General features: G+C 37.4%; 1 protein-coding gene across 2 annotated transcripts in view; it reads right to left on the bottom strand.

The window, feature by feature from the left end:
• Positions 1-580: 580 nt before the first annotated feature.
• The window catches only part of cpz (carboxypeptidase Z), a 28,621-nt gene continuing 7,042 nt past the window's right edge, over positions 581-22,159 (bottom strand). Inside the window, exons 4-11 of one of the 2 annotated variants that reach the window (XM_015344991.2) lie at positions 17,469-17,684; positions 16,428-16,624; positions 14,005-14,166; positions 6,354-6,512; positions 5,944-6,079; positions 4,685-4,824; positions 4,189-4,288; positions 581-2,561 (exon numbers count right to left, since the gene is read on the bottom strand). In XM_015344991.2, the coding sequence (XP_015200477.1) occupies positions 2,212-2,561; positions 4,189-4,288; positions 4,685-4,824; positions 5,944-6,079; positions 6,354-6,512; positions 14,005-14,166; positions 16,428-16,624; positions 17,469-17,684 (1,460 nt within the window). In that variant the 3' untranslated portion in view covers positions 581-2,211. Of the gene's footprint in view, positions 2,562-4,188; positions 4,289-4,684; positions 4,825-5,943; positions 6,080-6,353; positions 6,513-14,004; positions 14,167-16,394; positions 16,625-17,468; positions 17,685-22,159 lie in introns of both variants that reach the window. The other variant, XM_015344990.2, reaches the window with a different exon arrangement.

A 22,159-nucleotide genomic window follows, 5' to 3' on the forward strand; every position in this document is an offset into this window, starting at 1 on the left:
GAATGCAAATGTTCGCAAAAAGTTCTCGGTCACTTTTGAACTTCAAAATTTGGAATTAGCGAAATTTCGTTCTTATAAGGAATAACAAGGTACAAATTCTTCATGTTCGGATTAGGGAAAAATTCAAATACCGAACGTTTATGAGTGAATACAAATTTAATGTGCTATTCATTTTTATGGATGAAGGATTAAAATGTCAATAAAGACTGTAAAGTATAAGCAATTACAATCTTTGTTAAAAGACCAGGTGCCCTACCATGGGATAATAGCTACTAGTCTTGTTTCCAGTAGAGCTAGGCTGAATTTGTAGGATTACATTTTATGTACAGTATTTCTATGTTGAAAAACGAGTGTATTTTATGAGAAAGAAATTGTGCATCTATAATACACAGCAGACCTTTATGTTTTTATGAATACAAACAGTATACAGTATTACCCTTATGAGCTGCTCACAGGCAATAAGAACTGATTCATTTTGTCTGGATGTACTTTTTATTGCAATTGTCTTCAAAACATTTTAATCACTTGAGTACAAAGTATACAAAAACTGACTTTTACAAATGCTGATGTATGTACTGAATGGTAGTGAAATGTTTTTATTGAAAAAGAAACACACAAACAAACTTTGTATTAGTCTTTAAATTTCAGGCTGACTGTTATGACCTTCATTATTATGAAATTCAGTTTTCTACATAAAACCATGTTATCACCCACATAAGTCACCACCTAGATATAACGTTACAGCATTTAACTTCTCTTCTAACATTCTTCGTGTGAAGCTCCAAAAGATATCCATTTTAACTACTGAATATAAGGAATATACTGTATAAGAATGTGCAAAGAAAATAAAGTTTAAGAAAAGTCTTGAAATGTAAAAATACAAAGTGGCCATTTTATGCTGTGTTAATTAAAAGGACAGATGTAAAATTATGTATTGTTTTTTTTCTATTCAAAAGTATGAATAAATAACTATTTTAGTTTATTTGCAATTTTTATTTAATGTTAGCTCCATAATATAGTTTAAGCTTGCAAAAAATTGAATGTTACACTTTCATTAATGTTTTGTTAAAAGGGTGGATTTTAAAAAAAGGAAAAAACAATTAAAAAATTAAAGTATTTAAGCATAAAAGAAATCAAAGGTTTCTTTAATGCCAAAGTAACACTGTAACTGAACTAGCTGTGCATGTAATATTTATTCAATGGTATTAACAGTACTTTAATAAAATGTTGTCTAATTAAATAGACTGAACATTGACAAGATAATATACACAACATGATGTATACTGTATATATAAGATATATATAAAAAAATCTGTTTTTATCATTTGTATTTTCTTCACTTAAAAGCAGGAAGAAACAATTGGTAAAGAAACTTTAAGCCATTTTGAGTTTTTTTTTTAAAGATCACTGTTGATAACACCCTCAGTATCAGTCTCCTATTGTCAGTCTATTTGAAGTTAATGAGTATTTGAGAATGTATTTTATTTTCAGCATTATGGTCAATTACATTAAATTTACCTTCTCTTTTCCTCATCCAAATGCCAAATACTTATTGTGTTTTATATCAAATATCACATTTTGTATTACTATTAATAGTTGTGTATTTGTGTATCGGACAATAGGTCATCATATACATACTATGAACCTACCATTTAAAGAGCTTTTTTGTGCTAGAAACCAGTTGCACAAGTTAATACCAAAGTAGACAGTATCACAGAAGAAAAAATGTGAGAGGTATTAGATACAAATATTTGACATACAGTACTAACTTCTCTTAACTGCAGATCCTAATACAACATCCTGCATAGCTCATGTTGTCACTATTTTTTTTAACTAAGGACAACTGCATTTATTTTTATTCAGCAGTCTCAGACAGTAATTTATATTTACCTTTTTATTTACCTTTTCCATAATTTGAATAACTGAAATATTTGGTAGTAACCTGGGACATTTTATTTGTTGATTGAATGAAAGATTCATTCTGGGATGGAGAAAGCAAAAGAAACTATCTGGAGCTTAAGTCTGTAGTGCAATAATTAATTATTCAGGAAAGCATGTCAAATCCTTTCAGATCTAAGCTAACTTACAGTAAAATGTCTGAGTGTCTCAGTTGCCTACAACTTTGGCAAGAAAACTATTTGCTTCCATATCTGGTTTATTAAGAAGCTGGAAGGCACTATGGTTGATAATAAACACAAATGCTTTAGAAGGTTAATAGTTCCTCAGTAGCCAAGTTGGTGCTGCGTTACCAGACAAGGCAAAGTAAGACCACCACCAAGGTTTTTCCTGTACCTCCTCTTCACCAGGTTCTCCAGTTTCACGTTGGGTGTATCTTTCAAATTGATTAAAGGGGTCAAACCGGTCATAGGTGTCTTGAGCAGGGAAATGATCATTTATACCTGGTTCCAGAATTTCACGTTTTAGTATGAAATCTACCCGTCCAGCTTTCTGCAGTCTTGGTGGTAAGTTAATCTTTTTCATTACTTTTGTGTAGCCCGGTGCAGAAGCAGTAATGATATGTGTCCCAGAGGTCAACAGTCTCCAGTAGTCCCCATCTTCAGCTAAGGTAAAGATTAAAAATATAGTTTTATTTTTATTTCATGCTTGATGAAATGTGATACTGAAGACAGTGAGAACTTAAAATAAACATAAGGGGAACAAGACAAGTAAGATTTCTTTTTATATGAAAATGTAAACAAATCGGCATTTATTATACAGTTCATAGATCACCACAAACATCCAAGAAGCCTTTTCTTGTCAGTGAAGACCTTAGATACTCTTTTAATGCTTTTCATTATTTAATATCCCATGACTATTTTAAAACACAGCTGTGTTTAGAATTTTATAAATCACACATGTATATTATATTCATTGACAGTTCTAATTTTTCATTGATTGCATAAACCCTTTACATCCAGTGTTACAACTTAACTTTAATCAGTACTTATCACCATCAGAAAACGGAGACTAGAGCCTTATAAACTAAATACAAGAATATAATTTCCAAGTGATTCTGAGCTGCTAAACACTCTGTACTGTATCTGTCTTCCACTAATCATTTCCTAATCAATCAATTGCAAGTCAATAACTCTAATACTTATTAAACTCTCTGTACTACAAAAACCACAAACATTTCTGGTGGTGTTAAAGCACAAGAGCCCATATGTACAGTATATGTATTCTGATCTAAAACACATCTTGGTAAATTTGGTAAGACTTGAATGGTTCTCAGTAGCACAGAAGTACTGTTTACACTTGCTTCTGTTCAAATTATTCTGAGGACGTGCCCCTGCAGATTTAAGCCAAGTTAAGAACACCAGGGTGTCTCAGTATAAAAGCAAGTATATTGTGATTATTGTTACTGAGATACATGGATTAGTTAAGAGGAATTCTCCCATTCCCAGACTTCCTAAAACTGACAGAGTGAAATAGGTATTATAGTGACTTTGCTATTGAAAATGTCTGTGGGGGGAAACATAACAGTTAAGGTAATTTAAGTGTTAAGGTAATGTAGTGACTTAGAGCTGTATTTTGTTCTTCTTAATCATGTTCTATACTGAAGTAGTTCAAGTAGGTACATTAGCTGCATCAGCAAACTGTACGTAGGCTGCAAAGGAACAAGGTTTATTCCATATTGAAAAGAGGAGAAAAGAAAAACGTTTCGGCCGTGGAGCCTTCTTCACACACCTGAAGAATGCTCCACAGTCAAATCGTGTTTATTTTCTTCTCTTTTCAGAATGGAATTAACAGTTTCTATACTGTATCTTTATCGCTATTAAATGAATGTATTATGTTTTAATAATTTGCTGTATGTCGTTTGATTGGCTCAATCAAACGACTGTAGAGCAGTAATAAAATTAAAATTTACAGGGCATTGCTGGTTGTCAGCTAATGAAATTTCCAATCAAGTGCTTGTGGTGGGTTGCATTTTTGATCCTTGGTCTCTATAATTATAAGGAATTATGAAATGAATGAAAGAGACTAACATTTCACATCAGGCATTAATGATAACATCTACCAAAACTGTGATTAGGCATTGCAGGTCAGAATGGAAAGGTGCAGATCTTTTGAAAAAATACAGATCTTAATTTTCATCAGACCTTCTCCATTTCAGAAAGATGCTCCTACTGTAGATAAAAAACAAAGCTTTGCAACAGCAGATTTACAATATAATTATGAAATAATTACCGCTAAAGATGTCATGTCGTACTCCTCTGACTGATATACGAGCTCCTTTGATTCCTTTACCGGTTTCGTCTTTGACTATCCCCTTTATTCCACGATGTACCTGAAGCAAAAAGGAAAGGAATTTCAGTTTTGAATTCAAGTAAAGGTGTAATCAGGAAAAAGGAATATACAGTAACAATGTTTACAACTACCGGTGTCCAATATGAACTGTGAGCTTTGAGACCATAGTATTTTATGCAAAGAACTTTTGACACTGTTGTCAGTCAAAAATAGGCAGTATTTTTAGGGGGACTGCCCTTAATATTGCCTTAGGGCAACCTTGTTGTGAGAGGTGGTATATAAAAATGAATTGAATACTTTATGTGTGCAGTATCTTTAGGGCAGATAACAGTGTAGCTTTTATTTTTCTAAAATACTCTTCCATAGTACATAAATACTTATGTCTCCTTATTTTGTGTTGAGTCGTGAAATAGCTTTTAAAGATTAAAAGACTCACAGCTTCCAAATAGCTTAAGAGAGGTTCTTTGTTTTGCTGCCAGCCCAAGTACAGTTCATCTTCACTTGGAAACTTGTCACAGCCCAGTTCTACTGTTATCTCAAAACAGTTGGTATGAAGGTAATTGAAGTCAGACATTCCTGTTTAATAGGAAAATGCATTAATGTCACACACGCATAGTATATTGTACAATACACCAGGTACACAGCTAAAAAGTAGTTAATTGTTTTTTTTTTAAGTTAAAGATAGAAAAGTTTAAATAAAACTCAGAAGCAGCAATAACTTATGTAAAATATTATAGTGAAACATGTGGGTTTAAGGCAACAAGAGCTCCCATGTTAGTACACAGCTACAGGACAAACCAATGTAAAGACCATGATACATCACTGACACTTCATATGGCACATATTTGACAAATTGGTCTACCAGTATCTGGTTCTATGTATCACACTATCATTTGGAATTCACAGCCCAGTGTCAGCACAGTAGAAGAAGTTACCATGAAGGATACTGGGAACATAGTTCCAAAAACTATCCCTGGTGACAATATTGTTTTGAACCTCTGTGCAGGAGGGAACAACAGAACGTTTCTTTGTCATGGATGCAGATATTTGTTCTATTGTCACACAATGTGGCCATTTTTCATCATGAGAAACCCCACAGACTATATTCTGTATAATATTAAACACATTCAAGAGGACTCCGGCCTTTTGGAATCATTAACACCTGTCAGTTATGTCAGTAGCCAGGAAGTGCCCATTTTGCAACAATCCACTTCTTCATGAATTATGTTATGCACAATAGCCAGTGAAATGTTTGAAATATCATTACAGTATTTCATGTATCTGCAGTACAATTAACATTTTCATCCACAGATGAAGTGCTTGGTTGTCCAGGTCTCTCCTCACCTTGACTGTCTGCCCCACTGCTATCAGTCATACCACCATGGCCCCACACTGTCTGTGTATCTCTATATAATGGAAGTCTAATTCAGCCAGAGTCATGCCCATAGAAATAAACTCAGACTGAACACCTTAGTTCAAGATAGTTTCATTAGCATTAAAATCTATCACACTGCCAGGGGCACATGTCAGAGCAGATAATGTTTAAAGTGCTGTACCTCTTCAAGTCCCCTAAGCTACCTTCTTTTTTAATCATGAGAGAATTTGTAACCTTTTAATTGAACATATAACCCTCATACAAAAATTTTCAATAATGATTATAAATGAAAGGTTTGTGGTTTTGGCAGGCCCATTTACCTCCTGAAAAGCTATACCACATTGCTCCATTGATAATACCCCCTTTGCTGGCAAAAGATGCACCACATCTGTCTGTGGAGTTATCAGACATGGTGGGGTGTGCATCTGCATAGATCCGAGACAGCAGTTTGAACACCTTTCAAGAAAATGAAAAAATGAAAAGAGATATACTTAATCCATTATTATTTTCAGACCCAACTATTTGAGTAGCAAAACCATATCAAACTACTCAGATTACTGAATCTTAGGAGGGCTTAATTTCACTTGTGATCATTTATACTATATCATTACCTCTGACCACAGTTTTAACACAAAAGATTCAAAGAATATGCAGAATCAAGTTTGTTTTGTATTCAGATCCTGTGTTTAATTCTGTTATATCCAATCTGTTTTGAGCTTTACCATATTACCTGTTCGTCAGGGGAAGGAGAAAACATTTTTTCTTCTTCTGGGTGACGTGAAAAATCATAAGGGTAGGAGACGACCAATTCTCCTCCATGTAAACTCGCCGACATCACGAAGGGAATTGATCTTACCCACTTCATCACAGCATATGTCTCCGGAGCTACCTACAGTTTACAAAAATAAATACGCTAACACATTTTCCCATTTTAGCTGTATATATCGTCTCCTAAGAGGATCACACATTTCAAACTTTCTAAATCATGATTAGCTTTTCAAAAGCTATTGACTTTAGTTCTTTATTAGCAGTACTCCATGTGATACTGTTACCGTTGACTTATCTTAAGGTCTTTGTTAAAACAATAACAAACAGTTGAAAGAACAACACTTTTATTTACTTATCCTGAAGAAATCATGCCAAAGATGCCTGTGGTAGCAAATTAGTGTAGTCTTTTATGGGGATCTTTATGTTCAATCCATGACTAACTTGTAATTATGAACAAAACAAAGTAATTTTCTCCCAAGTTTATTTTTTTCTGATTGGTATGCTCAGTTCATCCAGTGCAACACTGCACATTGGGCAATAATGTCTCAATTTGCCTTTGTCTTTAATCAGATATTCTGCCTCTTCTCATGTCATGCCAAGTTGTTTAAAGTCATTCTTATTTCCATCCAAAATTTCCTTTGCCTTCCTTTCTTTTATCTCCAGGTTTCCATTCCATAACTTGGCTGGCTCTTCTGTCTTTATCCTTTCTGGAAATGTGCCCCAATCACTGTAGTCTTTTCTTCCTTATTGTTACCTCCAGCTCTTCTCGGTCTGTTATTTCTCTAATTTTTACATTTGTCAACTCCTCTTTCGGATTATATTAAGCATTTTTTTCAGCTATCTGTAAACGAGCTTCTATTTTATTTTCATACTGGCTGCTGTCTTTAGCCACGTCTCCACTTCATAGCTGAGTACTCAAGACAACTGTCACGAACCGCATTCCTGCGAGCACCTCTCGCCGCCAACACCCTCGCCCGAATTAATCAATTGTCATTCCTAACGTTCTTCCCTATTTATACCCTCTCACTCCACTCAGTCCCCACTCACTGTTGAGAATTACCTTTGGCTTTCTCTTGTGCTCGACCTGATTTCTGGCTGCCCGGCCTTGTTTTTGTTCCGGCTTTGACTTCGTCTCATCTCTCGTTTTGGATTTGGATACTCTCAACCTGACTCTTGTGATACCCGATCTGGCTCTTCTACCTCGACTACGACTTTTGCCTTTTGCCCTTAGGATTTGGATACCAAACACTAGCTGCCTACAGACTCAGCACCGCATAAAGTCCAACCAGGTACTCCTAATGTCACCCTTGACAACAACATATCCATGTGAACTGTGGTTGTATTTTAAACTTCAGCCTTTATATTTCTGGACACATTTATAGTTTCTTAATTGTTTTGTTTTTTCTGCCCTTTCTTGTTGTATTTCTTTGTCACATCTGCTATAGCCTTTAACTGGGCTGCCAAAGTCATAAACCCTTTTATGATTTTAACCCTCTCAGCATATTATTACATACCAACTTTTAGATTTTTGTTTCTAACAGCAACACAGTATGCAATTCCCTAACTACTGTAAAAACCTTTCCTGCACTTTAATAATTTGAATTACAGTACTCATTTTGAGGTTAATTAATCTGCATAATTATTGCAGAATGAAATAATTTAGACTGAACAAATTCCACATTCAATTAGGGCATATATTAATGATGTGTGATGAAAATAAGTTAAAAAATAATCTTGGCTACTCTCCCCTTAAAAGAGTTCATGTTGCAGGATATCAAGCAATCAGCTGCTGGATAAATGACCTCTCTGAAACCACCCAGCTCTGTAAATGTGTTCATTTTCTTTGCCATTTTCTCACTCCTTTTTTCAATCCCTTCAGTTTCCTGAAACCTACATTTGTTTTCTTAACTACACTATAGCACAGTTTATCTCTGTGTAAAACTCCAATATGGCAGTAACAGGAATCACTCTTCATTTCTGTATTAGGTTGGTAAGTTTTTTTACATTAAATAGCCTGGAAAGCTGAAAAAGTCATTCTCATTTAGGGGAATATATATTGTTTTTGGAAGCACTGAATAACAACTGCAAAAATCTGATGTTAATGAAAGCAATATTATATTATATTAACAATATTGAAACAAAATCTTTGTCTTCGTTCCAGGCTTCAACCTGCAGGACTGCAATAGTTACATATCACATTATGATAACAACCAACACTGTTACAATGGAATTTATTATAAATAAAAATAACATATTATTGATATCAATCCATCTTTTATGTGTCTTAGGACACTCTGTATCAAGCTGCAATAGTGTGTTTTGACTAATTATATTATATTATATTATATTATGTTATTGCATCTGGGAAAACTGAAGCAGTAGACCATGTGGGCACTGTAACGAACAGTTCTTTCTGGACCCTATGCGGACGACCCAGTCCGACGGAGTGGGGAAACACTAGGGAAACGTCATGCAGGAATACGGGGCTGAAGACAGGGGGGCGTGTCCAAGGTGCGCTGGTGCACGGGGGAGGTGTGGCCAAGGCGAACAATCCAAGAGAGTAGTCCTAGGGAATATCCAAAAACACACGAGAAAGTCCAAAACCAGAAGATCCATCAGAACAAGATAAAAACCACGAAGGCCGGGTCGGAACCGGCGGACGGGGAACAGAAACGGGAACAGAGGTTAAAACCTTAACGGGACCAGGCACTTCCAGGTCCCGGACTCGCACGATATGGAAATCAGATGCAGAGCCCGGGAAGAGCATCAGCGCCTGGCTTTTAAGGTGGGCTGGGAATAAGGAGCAGGTGCATAGAATAAAGTCTTGAGTGATAGGGCTGGAGCACCCTTAAGGAGGAGGAACTAATATCGTGACAGTACGCCCCTCCTTTTCAGGGCGGCTCCGAAGCCCTAAGAAAAAAAAAAGGGAGAGAAAAAAAAAACGATGGAATCCGGGCTGCCAGGGTGCCGTCTCTGCATTCTGTAACGAACGGTGTAGGCTCTGCATTCTGTAACGAACAGTTCTTTCCGGACCCTATGCGGACGACACAGTCCGACGGAGTGGGGAAACACTAGGGAAACGTCATGCAGGAAAACGGGGCTGAAGGGGGGCGTGTCCAAGGTGCGCTGTGCACGGGGAAGGTGTGGCCGAGGCGAACAATCCAAAAGAGTAATCCTTAGAGTATCCAAAAACACATGAGTAAGTCCAAAACCAGGAGATCCATCAGAACAAGTTAAAAACCACGAAGGCCGGGTCGGAACCGGCGGACGGGGAACAGGAACGGGAACGGGAACGGGAACAGAGTTTAAAACCTTAACGGGACCAGGCGCTTCCAGGTCCCGGACTCGCACGATATGGAAATCAGATGCAGAGCCCGGGAAGAGCATCAGCGCCTGGCTTTTAAGGTGGGCTGGGAATAAGGAGCAGGTGCATAGAATAAAGTCTTGAGTGATAGGGCTGGAGCACCCTTAAGGAGGAGGAACTAATATCGTGACAGTACGCCCCTCCTTTTCAGGGCGGCTCCGAAGCCCTAAGAAAAAAAAAAGGGAGAGAAAAAAAAAACGATGGAATCCGGGCTGCCAGGGTGCCGTCTCTGCATTCTGTAACGAACGGTGTAGGCTCTGCATTCTGTAACGAACAGTTCTTTCCGGACCCTATGCGGACGACACAGTCCGACGGAGTGGGGAAACACTAGGGAAACGTCATGCAGGAAAACGGGGCTGAAGGGGGGCGTGTCCAAGGTGCGCTGTGCACGGGGAAGGTGTGGCCGAGGCGAACAATCCAAAAGAGTAATCCTTAGAGTATCCAAAAACACATGAGTAAGTCCAAAACCAGGAGATCCATCAGAACAAGTTAAAAACCACGAAGGCCGGGTCGGAACCGGCGGACGGGGAACAGGAACGGGAACGGGAACGGGAACAGAGTTTAAAACCTTAACGGGACCAGGCGCTTCCAGGTCCCGGACTCGCACGATATGGAAATCAGATGCAGAGCCCGGGAAGAGCATCAGCGCCTGGCTTTTAAGGTGGGCTGGGAATAGGGAGCAGGTGCATAGAATAAAGTCCTTAGTGAAAGGGCTGGAGCACCCTTAAGGAGGGGGGACTATAATCGTGACAGGCACATACTATACAGTAGGACAGGTTTCCTCACAATGGGAGAAAACAAGCCAGTTGTGGTCTCAGGTTCAATGTAGGCCATCTCTCCAGGCAATGTGTTTGTGTTACAATAATTATAATACATCATCCCCTGTCCAAGATTATTGAAATAAATGATATTTTTCATTTGAAAACATATACTAAGGAACAATCTGATCTCGCCAGACTTGCCCACATTAACTCAGAAAACAAACTTACAGTATACGGTATAAGATATTTTTAGATCTCAAAGTCTCTACAAGTGCAAACATAAGCATAATATCGTAAATTTGTATCTGCTAAAAGCAATAGAAACTAAAGATTCAAAAGATCTATTTTAAAAGACCCTGTCTTCAGGCGGAGTGGCCTAGGAGTTTTCCTATTTTTCTTCCTCTCAGGAATTCCAACACACTATGTGCTAATGGAGTTATCCAGCATCAGGGTTTCACTCAGGGAATGGATATAATAAAAAAATCCTTGCTTAACTACTAAAGATCTTTCCTCAAGTGTCCTGAATAGTGCCTAAAGCTAGTCTCCCCAGTATCGCAAAGGCTAGTATTTATACAGAGCACTCTGACCTTTAATCCCAGCAGTGGTACATTAATTTGGTCCACTTTCAGTAGTTACAATTTTGTTCATATTTTGGTGGTAAACTGGCTTGGCCAGGCCTACTGTATCAGCTATATTATATTGGCAGTAATTGGACTTTAACAGTAGAAGTAGAAGTCTTTGCCAAAATCCAGACAACCTTCAACATATTCTACTCCATCTCAGTGCATAAAACAGAAGAAGAGTCTAGAGAAGGTGATGATAAATTATTAATACAAATACATTTTGTGTGAAATCACTATGTTTTTTTAGTTAACAATGTCAAAACTTTCAAATTAATCTATGGTCAGAATTAACTACAGTAAGTTTACCTTTCCAGGATTTAAATTGTTTAAATTAATATTACACAATTCAGTATAGTTCCTATAAAAAGTATCATTGAAGTCTCACATTTTATGTCAGTGCCACAGAGTTTCATGCATTTTATTGATAATATAAAACTGAAATATCATAACTGGATAAGTTTCCAGCCCTGATTTAATACTTGGTGGAAGCATGTCTGGTAGCAGTTACAGATGGTAGTCTGTTGGGATGGGATTCTACTAAGCTTGAACAAAACATTTTGCTACAGTACAGTACACCTCTATAGAATGTAAATAGAAATCAAAGAATTAAAGGTGGGTTTACTTGAGTATTGGCTTCCTTCTTGTCATCTTTCCACAGACGCCAGATTTGTGGACTGCTTGGGATAATGTTGTCAGTTGTACATTCTACCGACCTTAAAAGCATATACAGTAGAGATTTCTAAGTTGCCATTGGCCTCTTTGTAACCTCTCTGATCAGTCTCCTTCTTGCTCTGTCATCCAGTTTCGAGGGACAGCCTTATCTCAGCAGGATGATCTTGGTGGTGTCATACAGTATACCTCCCACTTCTTAATAATGATCTTGACCATGTTCCAAAGGATAGTCAAGGTCTTTGTATTATTTTATACCTATCCCCTGATCGCTGCTTTTCCAAAGCTTTACGTTGAAGTTCTTTTGAAAGTTTCTTATTGCTCATGGTTGGGTCTTTATTTTAAAATACACTATCCAGCAGAGAGATCATAAAAGAGCTGTTGAATTTATCCTGAAATTATGTGAATGACAACATTTGGAAGACACTTAACTTGGTTTGTGATTTTGATGGAGACTGGATAGACCTGAGATAATTTAGGATTGCTATTACAAGTGGTAGATTAAGGTGATCAGAGGCCCCTAGGCTACATGAGAAAATACTATAATGATTCAGTGATGCTTTCAGAGTAAGAGCCTCCTACTGCCGATTCAAAGGAATATGACGCGGCACACGCAGGGAACACACACGTACACAGGGAGCCCACACTTTATACTATAGCACTATATGCACTACTATAGCCTGTAATGTAAATACAGCAATGCAACCAGTAAATCAGATTCACAGCCAGTCTGCGAGCTAACAACAGAAATCATGTGCACGCTTGCTTTGAGACCAACCATATGCAACTACAACAACAACAAGATCCACCCTGGGTGAGCACATTATTTCAAGAACAGCACCAACAATCACAGGACACGTCCAAGTCATGCACAGGGGAGTAGTCATTACAGTAACAATAATTCTGGCCAGTCAGGGGCCCTGATCAATCTGGGCTCCTAGGCTACAGCCTATGCCAGCCTGTTCGTTAATCCACCCTAGGGCATAGAAACATGTCCAACCAAGCTATTTCAGTTTTTAATTATTTTTTCTTAATTATTTTAAATTCATTAATAAATTTAAGTAAAGTTTCCAGAAATGTTCTTTCACTTGGAAGTAATGAGGTAGGATGTATAGATGAATAAAAATAAAACAATTTCAATACATTTTAAGTACAGGTTATAAGGCAATGGATCATTTGAAAAGGGGTGTAGAGTTTTTCTAAGCACTGCATCTGCTTCACTTAAATAAGATCAATCTTATTTAAATAACAGAAGAAACCAAATGTATAATGATAACATTAATATTGTTACAGCTTGAGGTGACTAAGAAGTTCAGATAAAGTTTGTCACACCTGGCAGAGTAAACACTTCTAGCTTCAAAGCAGAGAAGATGTTTGCTGAGATGTGGGGGGGTCCCTTGAGCAAAAGCAATTGTAAGGTGTACCTTGGTATAACTTCTGTCATGAAGTCATGGGTATATGATTGTCAATGAGCAGTACAGAAACACACAATATTAGATCACATTAAGAACATTAAGAACACAGGGAGATGAAGAAGAAGATAGAGGAGATACAACAAGGGGAGAGGAAGAGGAGAAAAGGAAGGTCAGGGATAGAATAGAATAGGGAAACAGGCTCCCATTTATTCTGAGGCATCCGGAGTACAGAGAGAGAGATTTAATTGCAGGTTGAATTGCATTCATTTAGAAAGGCGGCTTAAGTCTTATTTGGCCTCTGTAGGCATTAAGGTTTTCATACTTAGTAGACGTCTGGGGGTTTTCTGAGTTATTAGGATGTCAGGCCTCTGAAATACTTTGTTTATAAATACTGTGCATAGAGTAACTTGTGTGTCCTATGTTTTGTGTAGTAAAGTGTTTGTCTTGTCATCTTTAGTAAATATTTGTTTAACCAAGTGTGCCTGGATTGTTACTCTTTTCAACAAAAAGTGAATAAAGAATTCACGTGCCTCTATTTATACCAACCCTGCAGGTATATTCTGGAAAAATCACTTACAAGTAGGGGGTTATGAATATTTTATTATTGACTAAGCCGCTTGGTCAATTCCTGATTTTCACCATTTTCGTAAAGCCCCATGTGTAACAATATAAACAATCACACACATATTAAACAATGTAATTTCTTGCAAATGGATGAATGTACAGTAGGATGCAGAACATGTTCTCTCAAATTTAACTTAAATGAAAAAAAGCTCCATACCTTACTAAACCAGTAAGAATCTGGAATTGGTACGTGATCCGTTCGGTATCCCTTGTTTCTCCTCCGGCTGTAAACAATGGATGTCAGGTCAGGGAAATTTCTATTGAGATCGATGTTCTGTGCATTTGCTCTTCCACTGGTCCAGCCATTATACCTGTGACCCTAAATATTTCACATGATGAAAATGAAAAACAATATTTTTGGAACATTTAGGGCTGGTTTCACACAGCCTGATTAGCACTAATCTTGAACTACCTAAATGTTCATTTAGGTACACTATTCAAAGACTAGTAACCAATCAGTATCTGTGAAATCAGCCCTTCGAATTTTACTGTTAGTTTGGAAGTATTCAATTAGATTAAAAGATTTATTGCTCATTGCTTAATGGGATTTTGTAATGACTTGTCAGAGGATAGTAACAGAGAGAAAACCCTCTGTGCTCAGAAGAGGCCAGCATCCCAGGATTTGTGATGCTCAGGCACAGCAGGGAACCTGAATCTTAAAAAATGTACAGGGAAATGATATCTTTGTGCCTTTGAATAAACCAAACAGCCATTTATAAAGATTATTTTATTAAATACTGAAAATCAAGGAAGACTCTCACACTTGCAACTTAATTAAAACTTATTGAGGTTTCATCATTAAAGTTATAAATCAAGGCTCTCCAACCCTGATCCTGGAGAGCGCTAATCTAAAAGGTATTATACTGTAGGTAAAGATGAAATCATCAACATCTAAAACTGAGGAATGTTTTTTTTTTCATAATCAATTAGACTGGTAATATGTTAAATTCAGTCATTCAGAGTTCACTGGGAAAACAAACCTGATTATCCATGAACCTGATTAATGGCCAGAGCTCTTTGGATTGAATAAATTAATCAATAACTTCCAAGTGGTCCTAATCGAGAACAAATAAAAATATAATAAGAATGGTAATTTAGAGATTCCTATTTGACGTATTGGATTGGTACTCTCTAGGCCCAGCATTGAAAACTCCAGCATTGAAAATTTTAGCTGGAGACTTCCTTAACTCTCAGTTTCTGCTTTCCATATATTTTTTTTCCCTTAAGGGAAATAAAAAAGGTTTACATTTCATTGTTTACAAACAGGACAATTCTTTTTAAAAGGCATTATAAAGTAACCCTTCACTGTACATATTTAAGGTAATTAGACCAACACGGCTCAGAGTTCTTTCCAATCTCCAATTGAAGAAAAATGTAAAATGATCATTGTAAATGTAGAATTTTAATTAAAACCAACAACTTCTCAAAAAAACTGGAGGAACAAAATTCCTTCTTCCTTTCAAGATACATCTCTCTCTGCGTTTCATTGTTTATTGTTCTTCAACCATTTTCCATCAAACAGTTTGTCAGTGCATTTCTTATTCTGCTTTTTCTTTTAAAAACCCTGCACATACAATACAGTACAGTCTTGTAACTGTACTTTACAAGTGTGTTTGACATGTTAAATATTTTGTCTTAAACATTTCTTTTCCCCTTTAATCTAAGCTTTTCTCCATTATTTTATTCTATATTGTATTATTTATAACCTAGAATATGACAAATCATTTAATCAGAAGTAATGTTGTGTTTGTAAGGTTAATGTGAAGAAAAAATTAAATCAAAATGTTTTTCCTTTTAATGACTTTGGAGGCTTAAAGCTAAAGAAATTAAAAATATATATTTAATTATGCATGTTCTGTTCAAAATTTTGATTTACATTACAATAGAAATTCACAGGCTTTGTGATTAATAGATAAAACATTGTTCTTCCATGATATATTTGAATAATAAATTCAACATTATAAACCTAAAGATGTTTATAGTTGGTATCTTATTATTTATAGTATTGAGTTAAAATGAAAAAAAAAACATGTTTATGTATACCTGGAAGATACATTTAAAACTTATAAAATTATTTAGAAATCTATTAAATTTCTTTGTTATTTAATAATTTATTTTCTTTTTGTCCGTGGTGGCCATTTGTATAAAAAGAGAAAATACTCCTCTATTTTGCAGTAATGTTAAACTACTGTTGCACTTTTATTAGTTGACTATGTTAAAAATTAGTGATTAAAGGTAAGAAAGGTTTAGGAAATCAACAAGTTAGTTGAATCGATGTATTTTGTGAGTCTCATGGCCACTCCCACTGCCAGCTGAAGCATCACTGAAGCATTATTCTATTTTTATTTCTAATTAGAGAATTATTCTAACATTCTAATAGCACTGGTGACTTTTGAAAAATCGTTTAGGAAACCGGTGCTAACTGCTATGTTGCATCTTTTTTTCTCTTGTTCTTGATTCGGTTACACAGTCTGGTAGTGGGGGACCTTGCTGAAGCAGCAGAGCGTCAGAGAGGATCCGTAGTGTATCTTGAGAACTGATATTTACTTCATCTTGTTCCTGCTCATTGGTATCCTCTACCTCTGCAGCAGCTAACTCATATCCATCAGGATTCATTGAGGGGAAGAGATGAATTCTGGTGTTATTGATTAGAGTCTGGATTCTCTCATTTCCTAGCTGGTACTCTGAGCACAAATACTGGGCTAGGTAGATCAAGAGCTGCCTTCCGAGCACTTCATTTCCATGCATGTTGGCAATGTATTTCACTTCAGGCTCCACTGTGAAGAACAAGAGCATAAAACACCGGGGTAAAAGTTAAAGATACAAACTGCCAAATAATTATTAGTCCTTCATTTTTAATGAGTCAAGACTCACCTGTAATTCTTACAATTCAAACAACGTGACCTCAGATTTTCAGACAAAATACCTACCAGTACAATTATATCAGAATCCAAATCATTTAGGCTTATACTGTAGGTCAGAGATCTTTCCGAACTGAATGCTCTTGTACTTAAATCATTGAAAAAGTCACCATAATGTACAGTATGTGTTAAAACAGCAGAATATTTTTGTTGTATTGTACTGATATACAGTAAGACTTTATATGGTGATAAGACAGAGCATGGGATATATATTTGGTACAAAATCTAATCTGAGGAAGGGAAGCTCATGACCTTCCACTGGAACTTGAACTCTTATTCATGATGCCTGATATTGATCACATCATTCATCTGCTCATTAAATTAGCAGCTCACAAGTGCTGCATTTCATACTAAATCAATATCCTGTCTGGCACAAATGTACTTCCAAGTTAATTTACAGAGTGTGGGCATCCATGTTTCCTGTTGCTTGCTTGTATATCCGTGCCTAATAAATTAATCTGAGTGGATTGAACATTTGGATTTCATTCATCCGTTTTTGACACTTTACTCTGTTGTGAGATTATCAGTCACATACAGTATACTGTATGCCACGTGTATCAAAATATAAATACTATATAACCTTTCACAAACATTTTTATTATTTGAATCTCAGTGGCCTTCATGTTGACTCAATTCTGTTCTTGCGTTAGTGTGCACAGGTATTTTCATTTTTCACAAAATCACAAAATAATTTACTTACACAACTCATGCTGCCCTGGGTTATCTGAAAACTCAATTACAAGAAGGTCCTTCCCTTCAAAACTTCGACCAATACTGTACGTTCTTGAAATGTCAGAACATCTTGCTGCTGTCTTTTTTAACACATTCTCCATTTGTAAGTGAGAATGGTAGGTAAACTGAATGATAGTTGAAGGCTCTTCAGGAGAAATGCTAGCAAGGGCAACTTCTTGTTTTTCTGAAAAACATGCAACATACACAAGTTTTGTAATCTAACGGAACAGTGATTACCAACAGTTTTATACATAATTAAATTATTGTTTCACAGTAATGTTCTTACACTTATATATTTAAATTTGGATTCACCATAGATTTTGAAATGCCACTGCAAGACTCATGTATCAGTAAAGTCAAAATAGCTCATATACAGTACCAATGGGACCAGTCTACAGTACATCAAGTTGAAAATGCCGGGTAATATGCTGAAGAATCAAAAATGCCTAAATAATTTGTGTAAGATTATGACTTCTACTAGTTCAGCTTTTTGTCTCCCTTTTTACTAGAATGGCTTGTCATTCTTGTTATGTCTAGTAAAGTTGTATTCTGAAAGGCTAACTGACATATACTGTACAGTATATACAGTATATATACTGTAGCTGACTTCAGAAAACACACTTTCCATCTTTTAAGTGATTTCTTAACTCAAAGCTCTTTTATAACATCTGCATCATAATGTTCCACAACAATTTACTATCCTTCTATCTTTTTTACTGCAGAGAATATAACATGATTTCAGACATTAAGGAAAATCTATTAATTTAAACTCCCCCAGTGCCTTAGACTGATTAAGTAAAGAAATTAATTTGATACTGAATATCATTTCAGTCATGGAAACAATGAATTACTCTGAAAATAGCTGGCAAGCACTTTTCCTTTCTTACTTATTTTTAATTGCTATAAACTCAATCTGACAAAGGATATTATAGTGTAATAAAAGTTTTACTCCAAACAGATGAACCACATTTTTGGGAAAAATATAATACTTTGCCTATGGAAAAACACCTTTATATAAAAAACCTGTGTAAATTATTAATATGAATACTTTAATATAATTAGTAGTCTTATTATAATTATTATCATTGTTGTTGTATTTATTTCCATTTTGTTTCTAATGTTCTCATCATTAAATTATACTATCACAAACAGTATTTACAGTGGCCATCATTTTTTCAAAGCTGTGATTGCAAAACTTTTTCAGGCAGCATTATTATGAGGATCACTGTGTTAAATTTCCAAGTGATTTTAGAATTGCTATTGCAGAGGGAATGTTAGAAAAGAAACAGGGGTCTCCCCGACCCTGCAGCCCACATACCCCTACTATAATCTGGGTTTAGGCGTTAACCAGCTGTGCATAAGGTCCCCAGGAGCCAGTGTACCAACTGAATCTAAGATCCCCAAGTGCCATTGTACCACAGGCCATTATACCAACAATAACTAAGATTCCCAAGGTAGCATAGTACCATAGGCTGAGTGCCACTAGGCCTGGGATAGCAGTCAGCTAGATGTTCCTAGTTTTCTGAACAACATCGGCTCCTTGTGGCTTGCTGGGTTTGCTGGGCACCTGTGGTGGTTTTGATGCTGCTGTCAATGAGAGCTGTGTTACTGCTTTAGTTAATGCGAACTGTACTGTCTTCAGCTTGAGGCTTACAGGACTGAAAAAGAGCAGTGTAGGGTTTGGAGGAAATCAGCCTTCACCTCTCCCACGCCAGAACGATTCCTGTACTGTTATATGAGTAAAATAACAATTAGGGATTCAAAATCCATAATACTCTGTATATGTGAAGCGGGAGGGGAAGGAACCTCCCATAAATTTCATTGTTCATCTGATTCTGAATTCTTAAAATTGAATCACATCAGTGATTGTCAGACTTTAATGATGTTTCTGTCACGCCCAGTACACTTAGAGGACGCTCTACTTCTCTCCTGTTCCTAGTTCCCTGTGATAATTCATGTCTTTCTGGTGTGTCTTGTTGTGTAGCCTATTTACTTCCTGCTTCTGCTCTGTTGCTCAGCATCTGTTGCTCAGCATTGAGGTTCAGATGTCCTGAAACCTGCCTAGTACCAGGTCGCCCCATGTCCTCTACCTGAGGGCATAGGTTTCTATAAGGCATTTCCTGAACAGCTGAGCCCGGGCTAACCCCCATCTCGCCGCTATGCATAGGGTCTTTTTCACTCTCCTGCCATTCCGCGGTTCGTCCTTTCCGACATCCGTGACAGAATGCTGAGCCTACTCTAGTCCCCGTAAGCGTTTTTTTTTTGTTTTGTGTTCTGGCTTTAGTTTTTTTTTCTTTACTCTTGGCATGCCCCCTGCCCTCCCTCTCTGTTGTGGGTTATTTCTTCTACGTGTTGTTTGTTCCCCTGTTCCGTCAGGATTTATATATTTTGCATGTTTTGTCTCTGTCCCTGGCTCCCACGCCCCCTGCTGCTTCCATGTTCCGGTCTCCCTGGCTCCGGGCTCCCACGCCCCCAGCTGCTTCCATGTTCCGGTCTCCCTGGCTCCGGGCTCCCACGCCCCCTGCTGCTTCCGTGTTCCAGGCTCCCAGGCCCCCTGGTCTGGCTTCCATGCCCTTATGTGTTATTTGTTCCCCTGTTCCGTCAGGGTTTATTTTAGTTGCTCATGACTTTTTGCTTGTTCGGTTGTTGTTTTTTTGTCTTGCTCCTCCGGAGCTCAGTCTTGCCCCCCCTTCCTCTACTCAGTAAATGTTTTTTTACCCCGGAGGAGGGGGTAGCTCTCAGCCGTGGACTCCCGGAGGTTTCCTTTCAGTTAAATTAGGTTTTTCCTCCCCCCAGTGCTGTGCAGCTCTTTTTTGGGCGTCAGGTGCCGCCTTTAAAAGGGGGGGTACTGTCACGCCCAGTACACCTAGTAGGGTGCTCTACTTCTCTTCTGTTCCTAGTTCCCTGTGATTATTCACATTTTCCGGGTGTGTCTTGTTGTGTAGCCTATTTATTTCCTGCTTCTGCTCTTCTCCTCGCTCAGCACTGAGGTTCGGATGTCCTGAAACCTGCCTAGCACCAGGTTGCCCCACGTCCTCTACCTGAGGGCATAGGTTTCTATAAGGCATTTCCTGAACAGCTGAGCCCGGGCTAACCCCCATCTTGCCGCTATGCATAGGGTCTTTTTCGCTCTCCTGCCATTCCACGGTTCATCCCTTCTGACATCCGTGATATTGGGGATGTAACAGTAACATACTGCTGTGTTTAAAGTATGATGATAGCATGTTACCCACTTACAAGATTTTAAGGTGAAAGTTTCAAAATCAAACTAGGAGGATAATCTGTAGATTAACCATTTAAGACCCGCATTGTGCATTAAATTGTCATTAAAAGTGCATTAAAGGTATGCTTTCCAATGGAAAGTGTCTGTCAAACACCACTTTTCTCTTTCTTTTTTTCTGTAAAGATGGAAATGTACAGTATCTGTTTGCTTTTCTTTGGATTGCTTCCAGAGCAGCAATATTTTTGTATTTTGGTGATCAAAACTATATACAATATTCTCAATAAACAAGGTTTTACTTGACAGTTTTAGTTTCACTCCATTTGCATTATAAGCTTACTGTATATCCACATATACTTATATTCTGCTTGCCTTTTTATTGACTTCCAGCAGTGTCTATAAAATGAAAATAGTGTCTACATAAAGAGTCCTAAAAGTCAGGTTTTCTCATAAATAGTCCCTTCAAGTATGTCCTATTTTATATTGTAGCTGATGTTTTCGCTATCTGCATGCCATTCTGCACCTGACTTCATTAGATGTCATCTGGAAGGTGTTAGCACAGTCTCAAATGTGATCTAAGAGTTTTGAATTTCTATGGTGTTTAATTCCCAAACTTGACTAGCATCTTCACTATGCTTCTTTAAAATATGTTTGGCATTCATTTCTTAGTCAGTATAATGAATATTTCATACCCTATTATATCTTCTAGGAAACAGATTAAAAAACAACATACAGATTTTTGTAATCTAGAAAATAAATTTAAGGTCTGAGTGTCGTGTGTCTTGTGTTAATTAACTGAACCTGTAATTTATTTTTAATACCTGCCTAGTTTTACAAGAATCAGGCATTAGTTTGTAAACATTTGTGTCCCAGGTGTGTGTTTTAAATTCAAGTGTCCCTTTCGTAGGTTTTCACTCAACAGATTTTAAATTGACTTCCAGGTGGTGTTTTGTCAATTAGCTTAAGAATGTTGCAGAGTTACACAGAAACTGAACATAAACTAATTAGGTGAAGCTGTTCCAGTAAGCATTGAAAACTAATAAGCATTAATATTATAGGTGTAACGAACAGTTCTTTCCGGACCCTATGCGGACGACACAGTCCGACGGAGTGGGGAAACACTAGGGAAACGTCATGCAGGAAAACGGGGCTGAAGACAGGGGGGCGTGTCCAAGGTGCGCTGGTGCACGGGGGAGGTGTGGCCGAGGCTAACAATCCGAGAGAGTAGTCCTTTGGGAATATCCAAAAACACACGAGAAAGTCCAAAACCAGAAGATCCATCAGAAGAAGGAATTAAAAACCACGAAGGCCGGGTCGGAACCGGCGGATGGGGAACAGGAACGGGAACAGAGGTTAAAACCTTAACGGGACCAGGCGCTTCCAGGTCCCGGACTCGCATGATATGGAAATCAGATGCAGAGCCCGGGTGAGCGTCAGCG

Source organism: Lepisosteus oculatus, chromosome 1 (assembly GCF_040954835.1).
Source record: "Lepisosteus oculatus isolate fLepOcu1 chromosome 1, fLepOcu1.hap2, whole genome shotgun sequence".
Classification (NCBI taxonomy): Eukaryota; Metazoa; Chordata; class Actinopteri; order Semionotiformes; family Lepisosteidae; genus Lepisosteus; species Lepisosteus oculatus.